This window comes from Oncorhynchus gorbuscha, linkage group LG01 (genome assembly GCF_021184085.1).
Source record: "Oncorhynchus gorbuscha isolate QuinsamMale2020 ecotype Even-year linkage group LG01, OgorEven_v1.0, whole genome shotgun sequence".
Classification (NCBI taxonomy): Eukaryota; Metazoa; Chordata; class Actinopteri; order Salmoniformes; family Salmonidae; genus Oncorhynchus; species Oncorhynchus gorbuscha.
Window position 1 is genome coordinate 7,784,048 of NC_060173.1, and position 21,283 is coordinate 7,805,330.

Genomic DNA, 21,283 nt, shown 5'->3' on the forward strand with positions numbered 1-21,283 from the left:
ATCACCCAGGGACTGATAGGTTTAGGTACACATCACATAAAGACTGTTAGGTCTCGGTACACATCACCCAGGGACTGATAGGTCTAGGTCCACATCACCCAGGGACTGATAGGTCTAGGTCCACATCACATAGGGGCTGATATATCAAGGTACACATCACCCAGGGACTGATAGGTCTAGGTCCACATCACATAGGGGCTGATATATCTAGGTACACATCACCCAGGGACTGATAGGTTTAGGTACACATCACATAAAGTCTGTTAGGTCTCGGTACACATCACCCAGGGACTGATGGGTCTAGGACCACATCACCCAGGGACTGATAGGTCTAGGTACACATCACATAAAGACTGTTAGGTCTAGGTACACATCACCCAGGGACTGATATGTCTAGGCACACATCACCCAGGGTCTGATAGGTCAGGTACACATCACATAAAGACTGTTAGGTCTAGGTACACATCACCGAGGGACTGATATGTCTAGGCACACATCACCCAGGGTCTGATATGTTTAGGTACACATCACCCAGGGACTGATATGTCTAGGCACACATCACCCAGGGTCTGATAGGTCGAGGTACACATCACCCAGGGACTGATATGTCTAGGCACACATCACCCAGGAACTGATAGGTCGAGGTACATGTCACCCAGGAACTGATATGTCTAGGCACACATCACCCAGGGTCTGATAGATCTAGGTACACATCACATAAAGACTGTTAGGTCTCGGCACACATCACCCAGGGTCTGATAGGTCTCGGCACACATCACCCAGGGTCTGATAGGTCTAGGCACACATCACCCAGGGTCTGATAGGTCTCGGCACACATCACCCAGGGTCTGATAGGTCTAGGCACACATCACCCAGGGTCTGATCGGTCTCGGCACACATCACCCAGGGTCTGATAGGTCTCGGCACACATCACCCAGAGTCTGATAGGTCTAGGTACACATCACCCAGGGTCTGATAGGTCTAAGTACACATCACCCAGGGTCTGATAGGTCTAGGTACACATCACCCAGGGTCTGATAGGTCTAGGTACACATCACCCATGGTCTGATAGGTCTAGGTACACATCACCCAGGGTCTGATAGGTCTAAGTACACATCACCCAGGGTCTGATAGGTCTAGGTACACATCACCCAGGGTCTGATAGGTCTAGGTACACATCACCCAGGGTCTGATAGGTCTAGGTACACATCACCCAGGGTCTGATAGGTCTAAGTACACATCACCCAGGGTCTGATAGGTCTAGGTACACATCACCCATGGTCTGATAGGTCTAGGTACACATCACCCAGGGTCTGATAGGTGTGACACATCACAGATGACACTCTGATCACTCTGGCTAAGTTAGCAGCAGTGTGTGACTCTGAGACTGGAGGGACATGTCTTGGCTGACCTACTCCACCCTCAACTGCCTGTCAGATGAAGGGAATACAGTTCTGGGTTAACTGACATGCCTTCTCTCTGTTTCAGCTCCCACTGAATCCCCGTTGAGACCCAGTCTTGGTGAGTGTTTGGTTTCTAACACACGTTTAAAGCAATCTAATATGGTTATACACAAGTTGTTAGTCCTTATTATTGGAGCCTCAACCAAGTTATGTGTGACCTCTAGCTGAGATCCATGGTAACCATGCTGTGCTACGTGATGACTTTGACTCCAACCTTCAGGGAGAACTGGACCCCAGCATCTGGTAGGTAACACATATATATAGGTACCAAATATATACTGTAGGTAACAAATACATACTGTAGGTAACAAATATATACTGTAGGTAACAAATATATACTGTAGGTAACAAATATATACTGTAGGTAACAAATATATACTGTAGGTAACACATATATAGCTACCACATATATAGGTAACAAATATATACTGTAGGTAACACATATATAGCTACCACATATATAGGTAACAAATATATACTGTAGGTAACAAATATATAATGTAGGTAACAAATATATACTGTAGGTAACACATATATACTGTAGGTAACAAATATATACTGTAGGTAACAAATATATACTGTAGGTAACACATATATAGCTACCACATATATAGGTAACAAATATATACTGTAGGTAACAAATATATAATGTAGGTAACAAATATATACTGTAGGTAACACATATATACTGTAGGTAACACATATATACTGTAGGTAACACATATATAGCTACCACATATATAGGTAACAAATATATACTGTAGGTAACACATATATACTGTAGGTAACACATATATAGCTACCACATATATAGGTAACAAATATATACTGTAGGTAACAAATATATACTGTAGGTAACACATATATACTGTAGGTAACACCAAATATATAGGTACCAGGTAAATAGGTACCAAATATATAGGTACCAGGTAAATAGGTACCAAATATATAGGTACCAGGTAAATAGGTACCAAATATATAGGTACCAGGTATATAGTATTTCACTTGATGTTGGAACAGAATCCAGATGGTGATTGTATTGCTTTACTGCATGAAAACTTTTAACATGCATAAATTATCACTGCCTTCTAATGTATGTCACAAAAAGAGAGGTACATGCCACTACGAGAGGGTTCTGCGGCTGTCCCCATATGAGAACCCTTTTTGGTTCCAGGTAGAACTCTTTTGTGTTCCATGAAGAATTATTTTAGGAAAGGGTTTTACACGGAACCCAGCATAATTCTACCTTGAACCATAAGGGTTCAACCTGGAACTGAAAAGGGTTCTACCTGGAACTGAAAATGGTTCTTCAAAGGCTTCTCTTATTGGGAAAGTCAAAGAACCGTTCTAGGTTCTAGGTAGCACCTTTTTTTCTTTAATTAGCATACGCTAAATACTGACATTGTCTTTAATTGCATCTGCGGTTTTGATCTAAATAAGACCTAACTATCTCCCACTCAGGTCAGAGAGCAGTAACTGTGAGGTGGGAGAGCAGTGTGGGGTTCTGATGCATGGCAGAGCAGTCACCTTCTGTGAACCCTTCGGAGAGAGAGAGCTGGTAACTATAACTGTACAACCACTTACATACCGCAAACTTTAATGTGTTTACATTGACATACCTCAACAACAGAATGGTGTGGGCTTACCTCAACAACAGAATGGTGTGGGCTTACCTCAACAACAGAATGGTGTGGGTTTGACCTCAACAACAGAATGGTGTGGGCTTACCTCAACAACAGAATGGTGTGGGCTTACCTCAACAACAGAATGGTGTGGGCGTATACCGATAATAAAACATATTCATGAGAGTAGAGCGCTGATTGGCCAGCTCAGCAAATGAGCCAGCATTACATCACACTCTCAGGAAATAGCAAGCATTTTTAAAATGGTCTGTTTAACATGCTAGTTGGATTTTTTTTTAATGCCTGAACACACGCGACAACAATGATTGATCCACAACCCTTGAAGAACCATTAATCATGTAGATGTAGTAGATGTATTTATAATATTTATTTTATTTTATTTAACTCGGCAAATAAGTTAAGAACAAACTCTTATTTATAATTACAGCCTACCGGGGAACAATGGGTTAACTGCCTTGTTCAGGGGCAGAATTTGTACTTTGTCAGTTCAGAGATTTGATCTAGCAACTATATATGCCATTTAGCAGACGCTTTTTTCCAAAGCGACTTACAGTCATGTGTGCATACATTCTACGTATGGGTGGTCCCGGGGATCGAACCCACTACCCTGGCATTACAAGCGCCATGCTCTACCAACTGAGCTACAGAAGGACCACAACTATTTTGGTTCCTGGCCCAACGCTCTAACCACTAGGCTACCTGATACACAAAATGATACCTCAAACACACACTTTTGCCCTTGTCCAACAAGTATGGTCATTATCAAGTTAATGTGCTATTTCACAGCGACCAGCTGTTTAGTGTATCTTGATTTCATGGAGTCTCTGTTATGATAATAATAATAATAATAATATATGCCATTTAGCAGACACTTTTATCCAAAGCGACTTACAGTCATGTGTGCATACATTCTACGTATGGGTGGTCCCGGGAATCGAACCCACTGAGAAGCGTTACAGTCTGTCTGTCAGTCTTCCAAGCTTTCGATGCAGCTGCACTAGTTCAGTCGAGAGAAATACAAGCAAACCCAGACGAACACACGTTTCAAAACACATTCAGACAATGATCTGTACCCCTTCTCCTTCTAGATCAGCGTTCCTCTCAACACCAGCACAGCCTCCGTCCTGCAGTTTGCTCTCGGTGAGTACTATTTACAGCTTACTTAGCACTCCTTGTCTTGGGCAAATATGGGACATGTTGTACCACACATCATGCTGACTAGAGTTACGTACTGATGGTTTAAAGGAGACCCTGAAACAACAAAGAGCTCTTACTTAGCATGTTGTCATATTTACATTTAGACACTCCCCAAATACCACACAGTGTGTACAGCCCAATAGTCATCCTCTCTTCCACTCCCTCCCTCGCTCCCTCTCCTCCACTCACTCTCTCCCTCTCTCCCTCTCTCCCTCCCTCCCTCTCTCCCTCCCTCCACTCACTCTCTCCCTCTCCTCCATTCACTCTCTCCCTCTCTCCCTCTCCTCCACTCACTCTCTCCCTCTCTCCCTCTCCTCCACTCACTCTCTCCCTCTCTCCCTCTCCTCCACTCACCCTCTCCCTCTCTCCCTCTCTCCCTCTCCTCCACTCACTCTCTCCCTCTCTCCCTCTCCTCCACTCACTCTCTCCCTCTCTCCCTCTCCTCCACTCACCCTCTCCCTCTCTCCCTACCTCCACTCACTCTCTCCCTCTCTCCCTCTCTCCCTCTCCTCCACTCACTCCCTCTCCCTCCCTCTCCCTCTCCCCTCCCACTCTCTCTCCCTCTCTCCCTCTCCTCCACTCACCCTCTCCCTCTCTCCCTCTCCTCTACTCACTCTCTCCCTCTCTCTCTCCTCCACTCCCACTCTCCCTCTCCTCCACTCCCTTTCTCCCTCTCCTCCACTCCCTCTCTCCCTCTCCTCCACTCCCTCTCTCCCTCTCCTCCACTCCCTCTCTCCCTCTCCTCCCTCCCTCTCTCCCTCCTCCCTCCCTCCCTCCTCTCTCCCTCTCTCTCCACTCACCCCTCTCCTCTCTCCCTCTCCTCCACTCACTCTCTCCCTCTCTCTCTCTCCTCTCCTCCCACTCTCCCTCTCCTCCACTCCCTTTCTCCCTCTCCTCTCACTCCCTCTCCCCTCTCCTCCCTCCCTCTCTCCCTCTCCTCCACTCCCTCTCCCTCTCCTCCACTCCTCCTCCCTCTCCCCTCTCCCTCTCTCCTCTCCCTCCCTCCCTCTCTCTCCTCTCTCCCTCTCCTCCACTCACCCTCTCCCTCTCTCCCTCTCCTCCACTCACTCTCTCCCTCTCTCTCTCTCTCTCTCCTCCACTCCCACTCTCCCTCTCCTCCACTCCCTTTCTCCCTCTCATCCACTCCCTCTCTCCCTCTCCTCCACTCCCTCTCTCCCTCTCCTCCACTCCCTCTCTCCCTCTCCTCTCCTCCTCTCCCTCTCTCCCTCTCCTCCACTCACTCTCTCCCTCTCTCTCTCTCCTCTCCTCCACTCCCACTCTCCCTCTCCTCCACTCCCTTTCTCCCTCTCCTCCTCCCCTCTCCCTCTCCTCCACTCCCTCTCTCCCTCTCTCTCTCTCCTCTCCTCCCTCCCCACCCTCTCCCTCTCTCCCTCCACTCCCCCCCTCTCCCTCTCCTCCCTCTCCCTCTCTCCCTCTCCTCCCTCCCTCTCTCCCTCTCCTCCACTCCCTCTCTCCCTCTCCTCCTCCCTCCCTCTCTCCCTCTCCTCCTCTCCCTCTCTCCTTCTCCTCCCTCACTCTCTCTCCCTCTCTCTCTCTCTCCCTCTCCTCCCTCCCTCTCTCCCTCTCCTCCACTCCCTCTCTCCCTCCCTCCTCCCTCCCACTCTCCCTCTCTCTCTCTCTCTCTCTCCTCTCCCTCTCCTCCCTCCACTCTCTCCCTCTCTCTCTCTCCTCCTCCCACTCTCCCTCTCCTCCACTCCCTTTCTCCCTCTCTTCCTCCCTCCCTCTCTCCCTCTCCTCCTCCTCCCTCTCTCCCTCTCCTCCACTCCTCTCTCCCTCTCTCTCTCTCCTCTCTCTCCCTCCCTCTCCCTCTCCTCCACTCCCCTTTCTCCTTCTCCTCCACTCTCTCTCCCTCCCCTCTCCCCTCCTCCACTCTCTCTCTCCTCTCTCTCCTCCACCCTCCCTCTCTCCCTCTCCTCCACTCCCTCTCCCTCTCCCTCTCCTCCTCTCCCTCTCTCCCTCTCCTCCACTCACTCTCTCCCTCTCTCTCTCTCCTCTCCTCCACTCCCTCTCTCCCTCTCCTCCACTCCCTCTCTCCCTCTCCTCCACTCCCTCTCTCCCTCTCTCTCTCTCCTCTCTCTCTCTCCCTCTCCTCCACTCACTCTCTCCCTCTCTCTCTCTCCTCTCCTCCACTCTCACTCTCCCTCTCCTCCACTCCCTTTCTCCCTCTCTTCCACTCCCTCTCTCCCTCTCCTCCACTCCCTCTCTCCCTCTCCTCCACTCCCTCTCTCCCTCTCTCCACCTCTCCCTCTCTCTCCTCTCCTCCACTCCCTCTCCCACTCTCCCTCTCCTCCCTCCCTTTCTCCCTCTCCTCCACTCCCCTCTCTCCCCTCTCCTCCACTCCCTCTCTCCCTCCCTCCACTCCCTCTCTCCCTCCTCCACTCCTCTCCTCTCTCCCTCTCCTCCACTCACTCTCTCCCTCTCTCTCTCTCCTCTCCTCCACTCCCTCTCCCTCTCCTCCACTCCGTTTCTCCCCTCTCCTCCCTCCCCACTCTCCCTCTCCTCCACTCCCTTTCTCCCTCTCCCTCCCTCCCCCTCTCCCTCTCCTCCACTCCCTTTCTCCCTCTCCTCTCCCTCCCTCCCTCTCTCCCTCTCCTCCCTCCCTCTCTCCCTCTCCCTCCCTCCCCACTCTCCCTCTCCTCCCTCCCCCTCTCTCCTCCACTCTCCCTCCCTCCCCTCTCCCCTCTCCCTCTCCTCCCTCCCTTTCTCCCTCTCCTCCACTCCCTCTCTCCCTTTCCTCCACTCCCTCTCTCCCTCTCCTCCTCCCCCTCCCTCTCCCTCTCCTCCACTCCACTCTCCCCTCTCCCTCCCTCCCTCCTCCCTCTCTCCCTCTCCTCTCCCTCTCTCCCTCTCCTCCACTCCCTTTCTCCCTCTCCTCCTCCACTCCCCTCTCCCTCTCCTCCCTCTCCTCCCTCCTCTCCTCCTCCCTCTCCCCTCCTCCCTCTCTCCCTCTCCTCCACTCCCTCCCTCCCTCTCCTCCACTCCCTCTCTCCCTCTCCTCCACTCCCTCCCTCCCTCTCCTCCACTCCCTTTCTCCCTCTCCTCCACTCCCTTTCTCCCTCTCCTCCACTCCCTTTCTCCCTCTCCTCCACTCCCTCTCTCCCTCTCCTCCACTCCCTCCCTCCCTCTCTCCCTCTCTGGGGTCAAATTTGTCTTTGTTTTGTGGATTGGGGTGATCAGTCCTTGGTGACAAATATTAGGGAAGATGCCAGAGCTAAGGATGATGTTAAAGAGTTTTTGTATAGCCAATTGGAATTTGTTGTCTGTATATTTGTTCATTTCATTGAGGATACCATACTCCCTCTCTCTCTCCCTCTCCTCCACCCCCTTCCTGCCTCCCTCCCTGCCCCCTCTCTCTCTCCCTCTCTCCTCCACTCCCTCTCTCTCTCCCTCTCTCCCTCCCTCCCTCTCTCTCCCCCCTCTTTCCCTCTCCTCCACCCCCTCCCTGCCTCCCTCTCTTTCTCCCTCTCCTCCCTCCCTCCCTGCCTCCCTTTCTCCTCTCCTCCACTCCCTCCCTGCCTCCCTCTCTTCCTCCCTCTCTCCTCCTCCTCCCACCCCCTCTCTCCCTCTCCTCCACTCCCTCCCTGCCTCCCTCCCTGCCTCCCTCTCCTCCACCCCCTCCCTGCCTCCCTCTCTCCATCTCCTCCACTCCCTCCCTGCCTACCTCTCTCTCTCCCTCTCTCCTCCACTCTCTCCCTGCCTCCCTCTCTTCCTCCCTCTCTCCCTCTCCTCCACCCCCTCCCTGCCTCCCTCTCTCCATCTCCTCCACTCCCTCCCTACCTACCTCTCTCTCTCCCTCTCTCCTCCACTCTCTCCCAACCTCCCTCTCTTCCTCCCTCTCTCCCTCTCCTCCACCCCCTCCCTGCCTCCCTCTCTCCATCTCCTCCACTCCCTCCCTGCCTACCTCTCTCTCTCTTATCATGGCAATGAATGATTTAGTAGGACCTGGAAAGCCACCCAACAGCCTGTGGCAGATAGTTTTTACACACATTGTATTTTATTTTTCATGTCCATCAGGCTGCAGTGTACTCCGTCTCCGACTTTCTTTCTTTCTTTCTTTCTTCCTTTCTTTCTCTCTCTCTCTCTCTCTCTCTCTCTCTCTCTCTCTCTCTCTCTCTCTCTCTCTCTCTCTCCCTCTACCTCTACCTCTACCTCTCTCTCTCTACCTCTCTCTCTCTCCCTCTACCTCTACCTCTACCTCTACCTCTACCTCTCTCTCTACCTCTCTCTCTCTCTCTCTCTACCTCTCTCTCTCCCTCTACCTCTACCTCTACCTCTACCTCTACCTCTACCTCTACCTCTACCTCTACTCTCTCTCTCTCTCTCTCTCTCTCTCTCTCTCTCTCTCTCTCTCTCTCTCTACCTCTCTCTCTCCCTCTACCTCTCCCTCTACCTCTACCTCTACCTCTACCTCTACCTCTACCTCTACCTCTACCTCTACCTCTACCTCTACCTCTCTCTCTCTCTCTCTCTCTCTCCCTCTCTCCCTCTCTCCCTCTCTCTCTCTCATTCTCTTTTATGTATTTATCTCCCTCTCAATCATCTCAAACACACAGAGAAATAAACCAGTGTGTCTGCATGTCCCTGTTTGTTTTTCATAAATATGAAAGGAACACACAGTGTTGTGTATGCAGGAGGTTAGGCCCTGTGGAGAATGGGAGAGGTGGGGGGTTAGCCCGCTCTCTCCATTAGTGACCTCTGACCTCTAACATCTTACCCCCTCTATCCTCTCTCCCCAATGAGCTAAGAGGGGTGCACTCTAGCACCTCTATCCCTCCAACCCTCCCTTCTCCACTCTCCCTTTAAAGTAGGGCCTTCACAGCATGCATCAGCAGTCCCGCTCTCTCCTCTCCTCCCTTCCTCCCCTATTCTCCTCTCTCCTCTCCTCCCTTCCTCCCCTATTCTCCTCTCTCCTCTCGTCTCCTCTCTCCTCTCCTCCCTTCCTCCCCTATTCTCCTCTCTCCTCTCCTCCCTTCCTCCCCTATTCTCCTCTCGTCTCCTCCCTTCCTCCCCTATTCTCCTCTGTCCTCTCCTCCCTTCCTCCTCTCGTCTCCTCTCTCCTCTCGTCTCCTCCCTTCCTCCCCTATTCTCCTCTCGTCTCCTCCCTTCCTCCCCTATTCTCCTCTCGTCTCCTCCCTTCCTCCCCTATTCTCCACTCTCCTCTCCTCCCTTCCTCCTCTCGTCTCCTCTCTCCTCTCGTCTCCTCCCTTCCTCCTCTCGTCTCCTCTCTCCTCTCGTCTCCTCTCTTCTCTTCTCCCCTTTTCTCTCCTCTTCTCCTCTCCCCTCCTCTTCTCCTCTCTTCTCTTCTCCTCTCCTCTCTTCTCCTCTCCTCCCTTCCTCCCCTATTCTCCTCTCTCCTCTCGTCTCCTCTCTTCTCCCCTCTTCTCCTCTCCCCTCCTCTTCTCTTCTCGTCTCCTCTCCTCTCCTCTCTTCTCCTCCCTTCTTCCCCTATTCTCCTCTCTCTTCTCCTCTTCTCCTCTTTTCTTCTCTCCCCTCTTGTCCCCTCTTCTCCTCTCCCCTCCTTTCCTCTCTTCTCCTCTCGTTTCCTCTCCCCACTTCTCCTCTCTCTATCCGCATGTCTGCCCGGACAGCCGACTGCGAAGAAGATAATTTAAACCGTAACACTCTTTAGACAATAATTTCTACATGGCTGGGAGAGAGGGAGGGTTTCAACAAGGCCTGGTCATGGGGGAGAAAGGAAGGATGAGTCTGGGGAAATTGAATTGATGCAGAAACAGCCAACGTGTTATTTTGCAACCCCTCTCTAATGCTCAGGATGGTGTTAATACACAGAGTCCACTCATGAAGTATCACTGTGCTAACTATCCTCCCTCCCTCCCTCCCTCTACTCTCTCTCTCTGTTAATGTGTGTGTGTGTGTGTGTGTCTCTCTCTAGGTTCAGGCTCCTGTCGGTTCAGTTACTCCGACCCCAGCATCATCGTGTCCTTCAGTCTAAACAAGAATAACGGCTCAGATGACTGGATCACCCTGGAGAAGATCCGGTCTCTCTCTCTCTTCCATCATCCCTTTCTCTCTCCCTCCCTCCATCCATACCTATTGAACATTGACATCTGTCTCCCCTTCCTCTCTCTCTCTCTCTCTCTCTCTCGCTCTCTCTCGCTCTCTCTTGTTTTCTCTCTCGGTCTCTTCTACCCTCTCTCTCTCTTTCTCTTGTTTTCTCTCTCTCTCTCTCTCCTCTCTCTCTACCCTCTCTCTCTCTCTCTCTCTCGCTCTCTCTTGTTTTCTCTCTCGGTCTCTTCTTCCCTCTCTCTCTCTTTCTCTTGTTTTCTCTCTCGGTCTCTTCTTCTCTCTCTCTCTTTCTCTTGTTTTCTCTCTCGGTCTCTTCTTCCCTCTCTCTCTCTTTCTCTTGTTTTCTCTCTCTCTTGATCTCTTCTTCCCTCTCTCTCACTCTCTCCTTTTCTCTCTACATCCTGTCCTCCTCACACAGACATCCATCTCTCTCTCTCCACCTTCCCCTCCACCTCTTCATACCCCCTCCCCCCTCTCTCTCTTCACCTCCTCCTCCCCCCTCTCCATTCTTAACTCCCAAATTGAGACATAACTTGATGATAATGTCTGGTTATTAACTCCCAGCTCCATGTTTATTTCATATTCTAAAAACATGTATAAAAACACAAAGAAACAACTCCCCAGCAACCAACAGACACTTACTCTTACCCCCCCCCCCCCACAGAGCTCCTACTAACAGCAGTACGGTAGTCCATCTCCTACCACTGCCGGTGCGCTCCAAGAGGGATGGGGTGCGTGTACGGTGGTCCCAGGAGGCCCCCCGGGGGCCCGAGGGCTATGAGTCATGCTGGGGCCTGGACAACATACTGCTGGTCAACGCTGCTCACAGACCCCCCCTGATGGAGGATAACCTGGACCCCCCCGACACAGCCAACTGGCTCTTCTTCCCTGGAGCCACCGTTAAGGTACCGTATCCCTCTTCCTCTTCTTCTTCTTCCTCCTCTTCTTCAGGGTTTAATGGCAGTTTGCAAACCAGGTTTTTAGGTGAGTTACTGCCAAGGTAATCACATTACCCTCATCAAGCTTACTGCATTGTCGGAACTAGAAGCACGAGCATTTCGCTACACTCGCATTAACATCTGCTAACCATGTACATGTGACAAATAAATTTGATTTGATATTATTATTTTTTATCAAGGGTCAGGAGTTCTTACCACAGAAAAACGTCTGCTTTGTGACCGTGTTATATTAAATACTGTTATCATCTGTACAGTAACAGGGTTTAACCCTGTTAAATTGTATCCTGTTTTAATTCAATCTATCCGACACATGACTTCGTTCTTTCCCAGCATGCCTGTCAGTCAGAGGGCAACGCCCTGTATTTCCATGGCAACAACGAGGAGGGTGAGGGCCACTCCTTCGCCTCCACCCGAGACATCGACCTCCACCGAGAGGAGGGGCGGAGCTACTGGGAGGAGGACTTTGAAAGCACGCCCACCAAGTGAGTCATAATGACGTCGCCATCATTAATTACCTGTTACTTTTATTCCTGATTCTCATCCGTATTGTTTATAAACTGCATTGTTGGTTAGGGGCTCGTAAGTCAGCATTTCACTGTAAGATCTACTACCCCTGTAGTATTCAGCATCTCACTGTAATGTCTATTACACCTGTTGTATTCAGCATCTCACTGTAATGTCTATTACACCTGTTGTATTCAGCATGTCACTGTAATGTCTATTACACCTGTTGTATTCAGCATTTCACTGTAATGTCTACTACACCTGTAGTATTTGGCCTTTCACTGTAAGGTCTACTACACCTGTAGTATTCGGCATTTCACTGTGAGGTCTATTACACCTGTTGTATTCAGCATTTCACTGTAATGTCTACTACACCTGTAGTATTTGGCCTTTCACTGTGAGGTCTACTACACCTGTAGTATTCGGCATTTCACTGTGAGGTCTATTACACCTGTTGTATTCAGCATTTCACTGTAATGTCTACTACACCTGTAGTATTCGGCATTTCACTGTGAGGTCTACTACACCTGTAGTATTCAGCATTTCACTGTGAGGTCTACTACACCTGTAGTATTCAGCATTTCACTGTGAGGTCTACTACACCTGTAGTATTCAGCATTTCACTGTGAGGTCTACTACACCTGTTGTATTCAGCATTTCACTGTAAGGTCTACTACACCTGTAGTATTCAGCATTTCAATGTAAGGTCTACTACACCTGTAGTATTCGGCATTTCACTGTGAGGTCTACTACACCTGTAGTATTCAGCATTTCACTGTGAGGTCTACTACACCTGTAGTATTCAGCATTTCACTGTGAGGTAATAATAATAATAATAATAATAATAATAATATGCCATTTAGCAGACGCTTTTATCCAAAGCGACTTACAGTCATGTGTGCATACATTCTACGTATGGGTGGTCCCGGGAATCGAACCCACTACCCTGGCGTTACAAGCGCCATGCTCTACCAACTGAGCTACAGAACCATGGTCTACTACACCTGTTGTATTCAGCATTTCACTGTGAGATCTACTACACCTGTTGTATTCAGCATTTCACTGTGAGGTCTACTACACCTGTAGTATTCAGCATTTCACTGTGAGGTCTACTACACCTGTTGTATTCAGCATTTCACTGTGAGGTCTACTACACCTGTTGTATTCAGCATTTCACTGTGAGGTCTACTACACCTGTAGTATTCGGCATTTCACTGTGAGGTCTACTACACCTGTAGTATTCGGCATTTCACTGTGAGGTCTACTACACCTGTTGTATTCAGCATTTCACTGTGAGGTCTACTGGATAAGAGCGTCTGCTAAATGACTTAAATGTAAATGTAAATGTACTACACCTGTTGTATTCAGCATTTCACTGTGAGGTCTACTACACCTGTAGTATTCAGCATTTCACTGTAATGTCTATTACACCTGTTGTATTCAGCATTTCACTGTGAGGTCTACTACACCTGTAGTATTCAGCATTTCACTGTGAGGTCTACTACACCTGTTGTATTCAGCATTTCACTGTGAGGTCTACTACACCTGTAGTATTCAGCATTTCACTGTGAGGTCTACTACACCTGTTGTTTTCAGCATTTCACTGTGAGGTCTACTACACCTGTAGTATTCAGCATTTCACTGTGAGGTCTACTACACCTGTTGTATTCAGCATTTCACTGTGAGGTCTACTACACCTGTAGTATTCAGCATTTCACTGTGAGGTCTACTACACCTGTTGTTTTCAGCATTTCACTGTGAGGTCTACTACACCTGTAGTATTCAGCATTTCACTGTGAGGTCTACTACACCTGTTGTATTCGGCACATGTGACAAATAACATTTGATTTGGAATTATTTGATCATCATCATCCCCAACGCCCTTTCTCTCTCTTGCTATATCCCTAGGTATGTCCCTAGTTATGTCCCTAGTTATGTCCCTAGTTATGTCCCTAGCTGTATCCTTAGCTATATCCCTAGTTATGTCCCTAGTTATGTCCCTAGTTATGTCCCTAGCTATATCCCTAGTTATGTCCCTAGCTATATCTCTAGCTGTATCCTTAGCTATATCCCTAGTTATGTCCCTAGTTATGTCCCTAGTTATGTCCCTAGCTGTATCCTTAGCTATATCCCTAGTTATGTCCCTAGTTATGTCCCTAGCTATATCCCTAGCTATATCCCTAGTTATGTCCCTAGTTATGTCCCTAGCTATATCCCTATATATATCCCTAGCTATATCCCTAGTTATGTCCCTAGCTATATCCCTAGCTATATCCCTAGTTATATCCTTAGCTATATCCCTAGCTATATCCCTAGCTATATCCCTAGCTATATCCCTAGCTATATCCTTAGATAAATCCTTAGCTATATCCCTAGGTATATCCTTAGCTCTATCCCTAGCTATATCCTTAGCTATATCCCTAGCTTTATCCTTAGCTATATCCTTAGCTATATCCCTAGCTTTATCCTTAGTTATATCCTTAGCTATATCCCTAGCTTTATCCTTAGCTATATCCTTAGCTATATCCTTAGCTATATCCCTAGCTATATCCCTAGCTATATCCCTAGCTGTATCCTTCCCTATATCATTAGCTGTACCCCTAGCTATGTCCCTAGCTATATCGTTAGCTATATCCTTAGCTATATCCCTAGCTATATCCTTAGCTATATCCTTAGCTGTATCCTTAGCTATATCCTTAGCTGTATCCTTAGCTGTATCCTTAGCTGTATCCTTAGCTATATCCCTAGCTGTATCCTTAGCTGTATCCTTAGCTATATCCCTAGCTATATCGTTAGCTATATCCTTAGCTATATCCTTAGCTATATCCTTAGCTGTATCCTTAGCTGTATCCTTAGCTGTATCCTTAGCTGTATCCTTAGCTATATCCCTAGCTGTATCCTTAGCTGTATCCTTAGCTATATCCCTAGCTATATCGTTAGCTATATCCTTAGCTATGTCCCTAGCTATATCGTTAGCTATATCCTTAGCTATATCCCTAGCTATATCCTTAGCTATATCCTTAGCTGTATCCTTAGCTGTATCCTTAGCTGTATCCCTAGCTGTATCCCTAGCTGTATCCCTAGCTATATCCCTAGCTGTATCCTGAGCCAAGATGGAGTAGCAGTGAAGACGTGTTTTGTTCGTGTCACCTATTATTTAAAAAAACAAAAAACTTTAGAACACATTCTAGAACCTCCAGAAGCTAACCAGCTAATTAGCTACAAGCTATTCATTAGTCATTGTTAGCCACTGCTAGCTGCTTTTACCTTCTGCACAGATACCAGCCCTGTTTTTTAGCCTGGATAATTCTCGCCAGTCTACCAGTATCGGACTCTCTCTCCACAACAACGCCGGATTCCTGCTGTAATCCCTGGACCACTACTTCTGATCTTTACTCACAGCTTGCAGCTTGCTATCTCACAGCTAGTTTGCACCCTCCGTGGCATCCAGTATCGAAGCTATCCCTGAGGCGCACCTCCTGGCCTACTCAGCTGTTCACCCGAACCCCACTCATACACGGCTCGAGCCCAATACTCCACCGGATCCTTGCTGTAAACTCTGGACCTTGGCACTGGTTCACCGCTGCTACCGATTGGCTATAGTGGCTAACGCCACTGCCACAAAGCTAGCACCAGTTAGCCGTGAGCCAGGCGCATCTCCCGGCTAGCAAACTAAATTCTACAATACCACTTTTGCCATCTGGCTTGGATTCTCTGTCGACACGGCCCCCGACAGCACCACCACGACTGGTCTTCTGACGAATACTCCATCCTCTGTGCCTTCAACCGGCCTCCGTCAGAGGGCTACTAACTTTAAACGCTGTGTCACCCGAGTGCTAGCGTAGTGGCGGCTTCGCTGCTCGATCTACTGCTGCTCCCTGGACACTATGATCACTTGGCTACATAGCTGATGCCTGCTGGACTGTCCATTAATCACGGTACTCCATTCTGTTTATTTATGTTTTATCTGTCGGCCCGCGAACTCAGGCTCTGTGTGTAGTTAAACCGACCCTCTCTGCCAAGTCATTGCCATTTTACCTGCTGTTATTGTGTTAGCTGATTAAATGTTGTTGTCTGACCTGTTGTTTTAGCTAGCTCTCCCAATCAACACCTGCGATTACTTTATGCCTCGCTGTATGTCTCACTCAAATGTCAATATGCCTTGTATACTGTTGTTCAGGTTAGTTATCATTGTTTTAGTTTAGAATGGACCCCCTAGTTCCACTCTTCATACCTCAGATACCTCCTTTGTCCCACCTCCCACACATGCGGTGACCTCACCCATTACAACCAGCATGTCCAGAGATACAACCTCTCTTATCATCACCCAGTGCCTGGGCTTAGCTCCGCTGTACCCGCACCCCACCATACCCCTGTCTGCACATTATGCCCGGAATCTATTCTACCACGCCCAGAAATCTGTTCCTTTTATTCTTTGTCCCCAACACTCCAGGCGACCAGTTTTGATAGCCTTTAGCCGCACCCTCATACTACTCCTCCTCTGTTCCTCGGGTGATGTGGAGGTAAACCCAGGCCCTGCATGTCCCCAGGCACCCTCATTTGTTAACTTCTGTGATCGAAAAAGCCTTGGTTTCATGCAGGGGGTGGAGGAGAGGGAGAGAGGGAGGAAGAGAGGGAGGCAGGGAGAGAGTGGAGGAGAGGGGGAGAGAGAGAGGGAGGCAGGAAGGGAGTGGAGGAGAGGGAGAAAGAGAGGGAGGCAGGGAGGGGGTGGAGGAGAGGGAGAGAGGGAGGGGGAGAGAGGGAGGGAGTGGAGGAGAGAGGGAGAGAGAGAGGGGGGCAGGGAGGGAGGCAGGAAGGGGGTGGAGGAGAGGGAGCTGCCCTGGACACCATTTGTGAATTGATCGCCCCCCATCTAGCTTCAGAGTTTGTTCTGTTAGGTGACCTAAACTGGGATATGCTTAACACCCCGGCAGTCCTACAATCTAAGCTAGATGCCCTCAATCTCACACAAATCATCAAGGAACCCACCAGGAACAACCCTAAATCTGTAAACAATGGCACCCTCATAGACGTTATCCTGACCAACTGGCCTGCATCCGCTACGGTTCCGCAGTCAAACGACCACCCCTCATCACTGTCAAACGCTCCCTAAAACACTTCTGCAAACAGGCCTTTCTAATCGACCTGGCCCGGGTATCCTGGAAGGATATTGACCTCATCCCGTCAGTTGAGGATGCCTGGTCATTCTTTAAATGTAACTTCCTCACCATTTTAGATAAGCATGCTCCGTTCAAAAAATGCAGAACTAAGAAAAGATATAGCCCTTGGTTCACTCCAGACCTGACTGCCCTCGACCAGCATAAAAACATCCTGTGGCTGACTGCAGTAGCGTCAAATAGTCCCCGCGATATGCAACTGTTCAGGGAAGTCAGGAACCAATACACGCAGTCAGGAAACCAAAGGCCAGCTTTTTCAAGCAGAAATTTGCATCCGTAGCTCCAACTCAAAAAAGTTCTGGGACACTGTAAAGTCCATGGAGAACAAGAGCATCTCCTCCCAGCTGCTCACTGCACTGAGGCTAGGTAACACGGTCACCACTGATAAATTAATGATAATCATGATAATTCATGATAACTTCAACAATCATTTCTCAACAGCTGGTCATGCCTTCCTCTTGGCTACTCCTACCAGCCAACAGCTCCACCCCCCCCCCCCAGCTCGCCCAAGCCTCCCCAGCTTCTCCTTTCTTTTTTCCTTTCCAGATAGCAGATGTTCTGAAAGAGCTGCAAAACCTGGACCCGTACAAATCAGCTGGTCTTGACAATCTGGACACTCTATTTCTGAAACTATTCGCCGACATTGACCCAAACTGACCCAAACTGCTACAGACCTATATCCATCCTGCCCTGCCTATCTAAGGTCTTCGAAAGCCAAGTTAACAAACAGATCACTGACCATCTCGAATCCCACCGTACCTTCTCCGCTGTGCAATCTGGTTTCAGAACCGGTCACGGGTGCATCTCAGCCACGCTCAAGGTACTAAATGATATCATAACCGCCATCGATAAAAGACAGTACTGTGCAGCCGTCTTCATCGACCTTGCCAAGGCTTTCGACTCTATCAATCACCATATTCTTATCGGCAGACTCAGTAGCTTCGGTTTTTCTAATGACTGCCTTGCCTGGTTCACCAACTACTTTGCAGACAGAGTTCAGTGTGTCTAATCGGAGGGCATGTTGTCCGGTCCTCTGGCAGTCTCTAGGGGTGCCACGGGGTTCAATTCTCGGGCCGACTCTTTTCTCTATATATATTAATGATGTTGCTCTTGCTGCGGGCGATTCCTTGATCCACCTCTACGCAGATGACACCATTCTGTATACTTCTGGCCCTTCCTTGGACACTGTGCTATCTAACCTCCAAACGAGCTTCAATGCCATACAACATTCCTTCCGTGGCCTCCAACTGCTCTTAAACGCGAGTAAAACCAAATGCATGCTTTTCAACCGTTCTCTGCCTGCACCCGCACGCCTGACCAGCATCACCACCCTGGATGGTTCTGACCTAGAATATGTGGACATCTATAAGTACCTAGGTGTCTGGCTAAACTGTAAACTCTCCTTCCAGACTCATATCAAACATCTCCAATCTAAAATCAAATCTAGAGTCGGCCTTCTATTCCGCAACAAAGCCCCCTTCACTCACGCCGCCAAACTTACCCTAGTAAAACTGACTATCCTACCGATCCTCGACTTCGCCGATGTCATCTACAAAATAGCTTCCAATACTCTACTCAGCAAACTGGATGCAGTTTATCACAGTGCCATCCGTTTTGTTACTAAAGCACCTTATACCACCCACCACTGCGACCTGTATGCTCTAGTCGGCTGGTCCACGCTACATATTCGTCGCCAGACCCACTGGCTCCAGGTCATCTACAAGTCCATGCTAGGTAAAGCTCTGCCTTATCTCAGTTCACTGGTCATGATGGCAACACCCACCCGTAGCACGCGCTCCAGCAGGTGTATCTCACTGAGCCAACACCTCATTTGGCCGCCTTTCCTTCCAGTTCTCTGCTGCCTGTGACTGGAACGAATTGCAAAAATCGCTGAAGTTGGAGACTTTTATCTCCCTCACCAACTTTAAACATCCGCTATCTGAGCAGCTAACTGATCGCTGCAGCTGTACATAGTCCATCGGTAAATAGCCCACCCAATTTACCTACCTCATCCCCATACTGTTTTTATTTATTTACTTTTCTGCTCTTTTGCACACCAGTATCTCTACCTGCACATGACCATTTGATCATTTATCACTCCAGTGTTAAATTGTAATTATTCGCCTACTTCCTCATGCCTTTTGCACACAATGTATATATACTCTTTTTTCTACTGTGTTACTGACTTGTTTATTGTTTACTCCATGTGTAACTTTGTGTTGTTGTCTGTTCACACTGCTATGCTTTATCTTGGCCAGGTCGCAATTGTAAATGAGAACTTGTTCTCAACTAGCCTACCTGGTTAAATAAAGGTGTTCTCAACAAGCCTACCTGGTTAAATAAAGGTGTTCTCAACTAGCCTACCTGGTTAAATAAAGGTGTTCTCAACTAGCCTACCTGGTTAAATAAAGGTGTTCTCAACTAGCCTACCTGGTTAAATAAAGGTGTTCTCAACTAGCCTACCTGGTTAAATAAAGGTGTTCTCAACTAGCCTACCTGGTTAAATAAAGGTGTTCTCAACTAGCCTACCTGGTTAAAGAAAGGTGTTCTCAAATAGCCTACCTGGTTAAATAAAGGTGAATTAAAATAAATAAATAAAAACATCCTTAGCTGTATCCCTAGCTATATCCCATGCTACAGTGCCTTGCAAAAGTATTCATCCCCCTTTGGCGTTTGTCCTATTTTGTTGGATTACAACCTGTAAGTTAAATGTATTTTTATTTGGATTTCATGTAATGGACATATACAAAATAGTCCAAATTGGTAAAGTGAAATGAAGAAAAAAAAACATTTTTCAAAAAATTCTAAAAATAAAAATGTATAAGTGGGGTGTGCATACTGTATGTATTCACCCCCTTTTCTATAAAGCCCCTAAATAAGATCTGGTGCCACCAATTACCTTCAGAGGTCTCATAATTAGTTAAATAAAGTCCACCTGTGTGCCATCTAAGTGTCACATGATCTCAGTATATATACACCTGTTCTGAAAGGCCCCAGAGTCTGCAACACCATTAAGAAAGGGGCACCACCAAGCAAGTTGCACCATTTAGACCAAGGAGCTCTCCAAACAGGTCAGGGACAAAGTTGTAGAGAAGTACAGATCAGGGTTGGATTATAAAAAAATATCAGAAAAAATGCCAAAAGAGGGCCCCCCAAACCTGCCAAGAGAGGGCCCCCCAAAAGCTCACAGACCAGGAAAGGAGGGCATTAATCAGAGAAGCAAAAAAGAGACCAAAGATAACCCTGAAGGAGCTGCAAAGCTCCACAGTGGGGATTGGAGAATCTGTCCATAGGACCACTTTAAGCCGTACACTCCACAGAGCTGAGTTTTACGGAAGAGTGGCCAGAAAAAAAGCCATTGCTTAAAGAAAAAATTAAGCAAACACATTTGGTATTCACCAAAATGCATGTGGGAGACTCCCCAAACATATGGAAGAAGGTACTCTGGTCAGATGAGCCTAGAATTGGGCTTTTTGGTCATCAAGGAAAACACAACATCTGGCGCAACCCCAACATCTCTCATCACCCAGAGACACTATCCCCACAGTGAATCATGGTGGTGGCAGCATCATGCTGTGTGGGTGTTTTTCATCTGCAGGGAATGGGAAACTGGTCAGAATTGAATGAATGATGGATTGCGCTAAATACAGGGAAATTCTTTAGGGAAACCTGTTTTAGTCTTCCAGAGATTTGAGACTGGGACTGAGGTTCACCTTCCAGCAGGACAATGACCCTAAGCATACTACTAAAGCAACACTCGAGTGGTTTAAGGGGAAACATTTATATGTCTTGGAATGGCCTAGTCAAAGCCCAGACCTCAATCCAATTGAAAATCTGTGTTGTGACTTAAAGATTGCTGTACACCAGCGGAACCCATCCAACTTGAAGGAGCTGGAGCAGTTTAGTCTTGAAGAATGGGCAAAAATCTGAGTGGCTAGATGAGAGAGAGAGATGGAAAGAAGCATGGAGAGAGAGAGAAACAGAGAGAGAAAGGGAGAGAAAGAAATAGAGAGAAGAGAGAGAGAGAAGCACAGAGAGAGTGCGAGATGAAGATGATTAGAGGCAGGGTTTGGAGAGTTATGGAGGATCGAAATGAGGACGTGATTAAGGAAGCCCCATGCTCTGCGTATGTCAGTATGTTAACGAGAGGAGAACCCCAGGTTTATGTTCTTAACATGGGCAGTAATTGCATGCTATGACATCTCACACCTGTTAGGTAGTGTATGAGGACATGTTTTGTTGGCTAAGCAGGGAGAACCCCTCGCTCTCTATGTCACCACCTGTAGAGGCGC

At 48.2% G+C, this 21,283-nt stretch overlaps 1 protein-coding gene across 2 annotated transcripts in view; it reads left to right on the forward strand.

Annotated features, from left to right (window-relative positions):
- LOC124032171 (reelin-like) overlaps positions 1–21,283 on the forward strand; it is a 338,397-nt gene that overhangs the window by 205,490 nt on the left and 111,624 nt on the right. For both annotated transcript variants that reach the window (XM_046344341.1, XM_046344351.1), the window contains exons 5-11: positions 1,489–1,521; positions 1,628–1,706; positions 2,925–3,021; positions 4,195–4,246; positions 10,218–10,323; positions 11,016–11,256; positions 11,641–11,792. In XM_046344341.1, the coding sequence (XP_046200297.1) occupies positions 1,489–1,521; positions 1,628–1,706; positions 2,925–3,021; positions 4,195–4,246; positions 10,218–10,323; positions 11,016–11,256; positions 11,641–11,792 (760 nt within the window). The remainder of the gene's footprint in view (positions 1–1,488; positions 1,522–1,627; positions 1,707–2,924; positions 3,022–4,194; positions 4,247–10,217; positions 10,324–11,015; positions 11,257–11,640; positions 11,793–21,283) is intronic.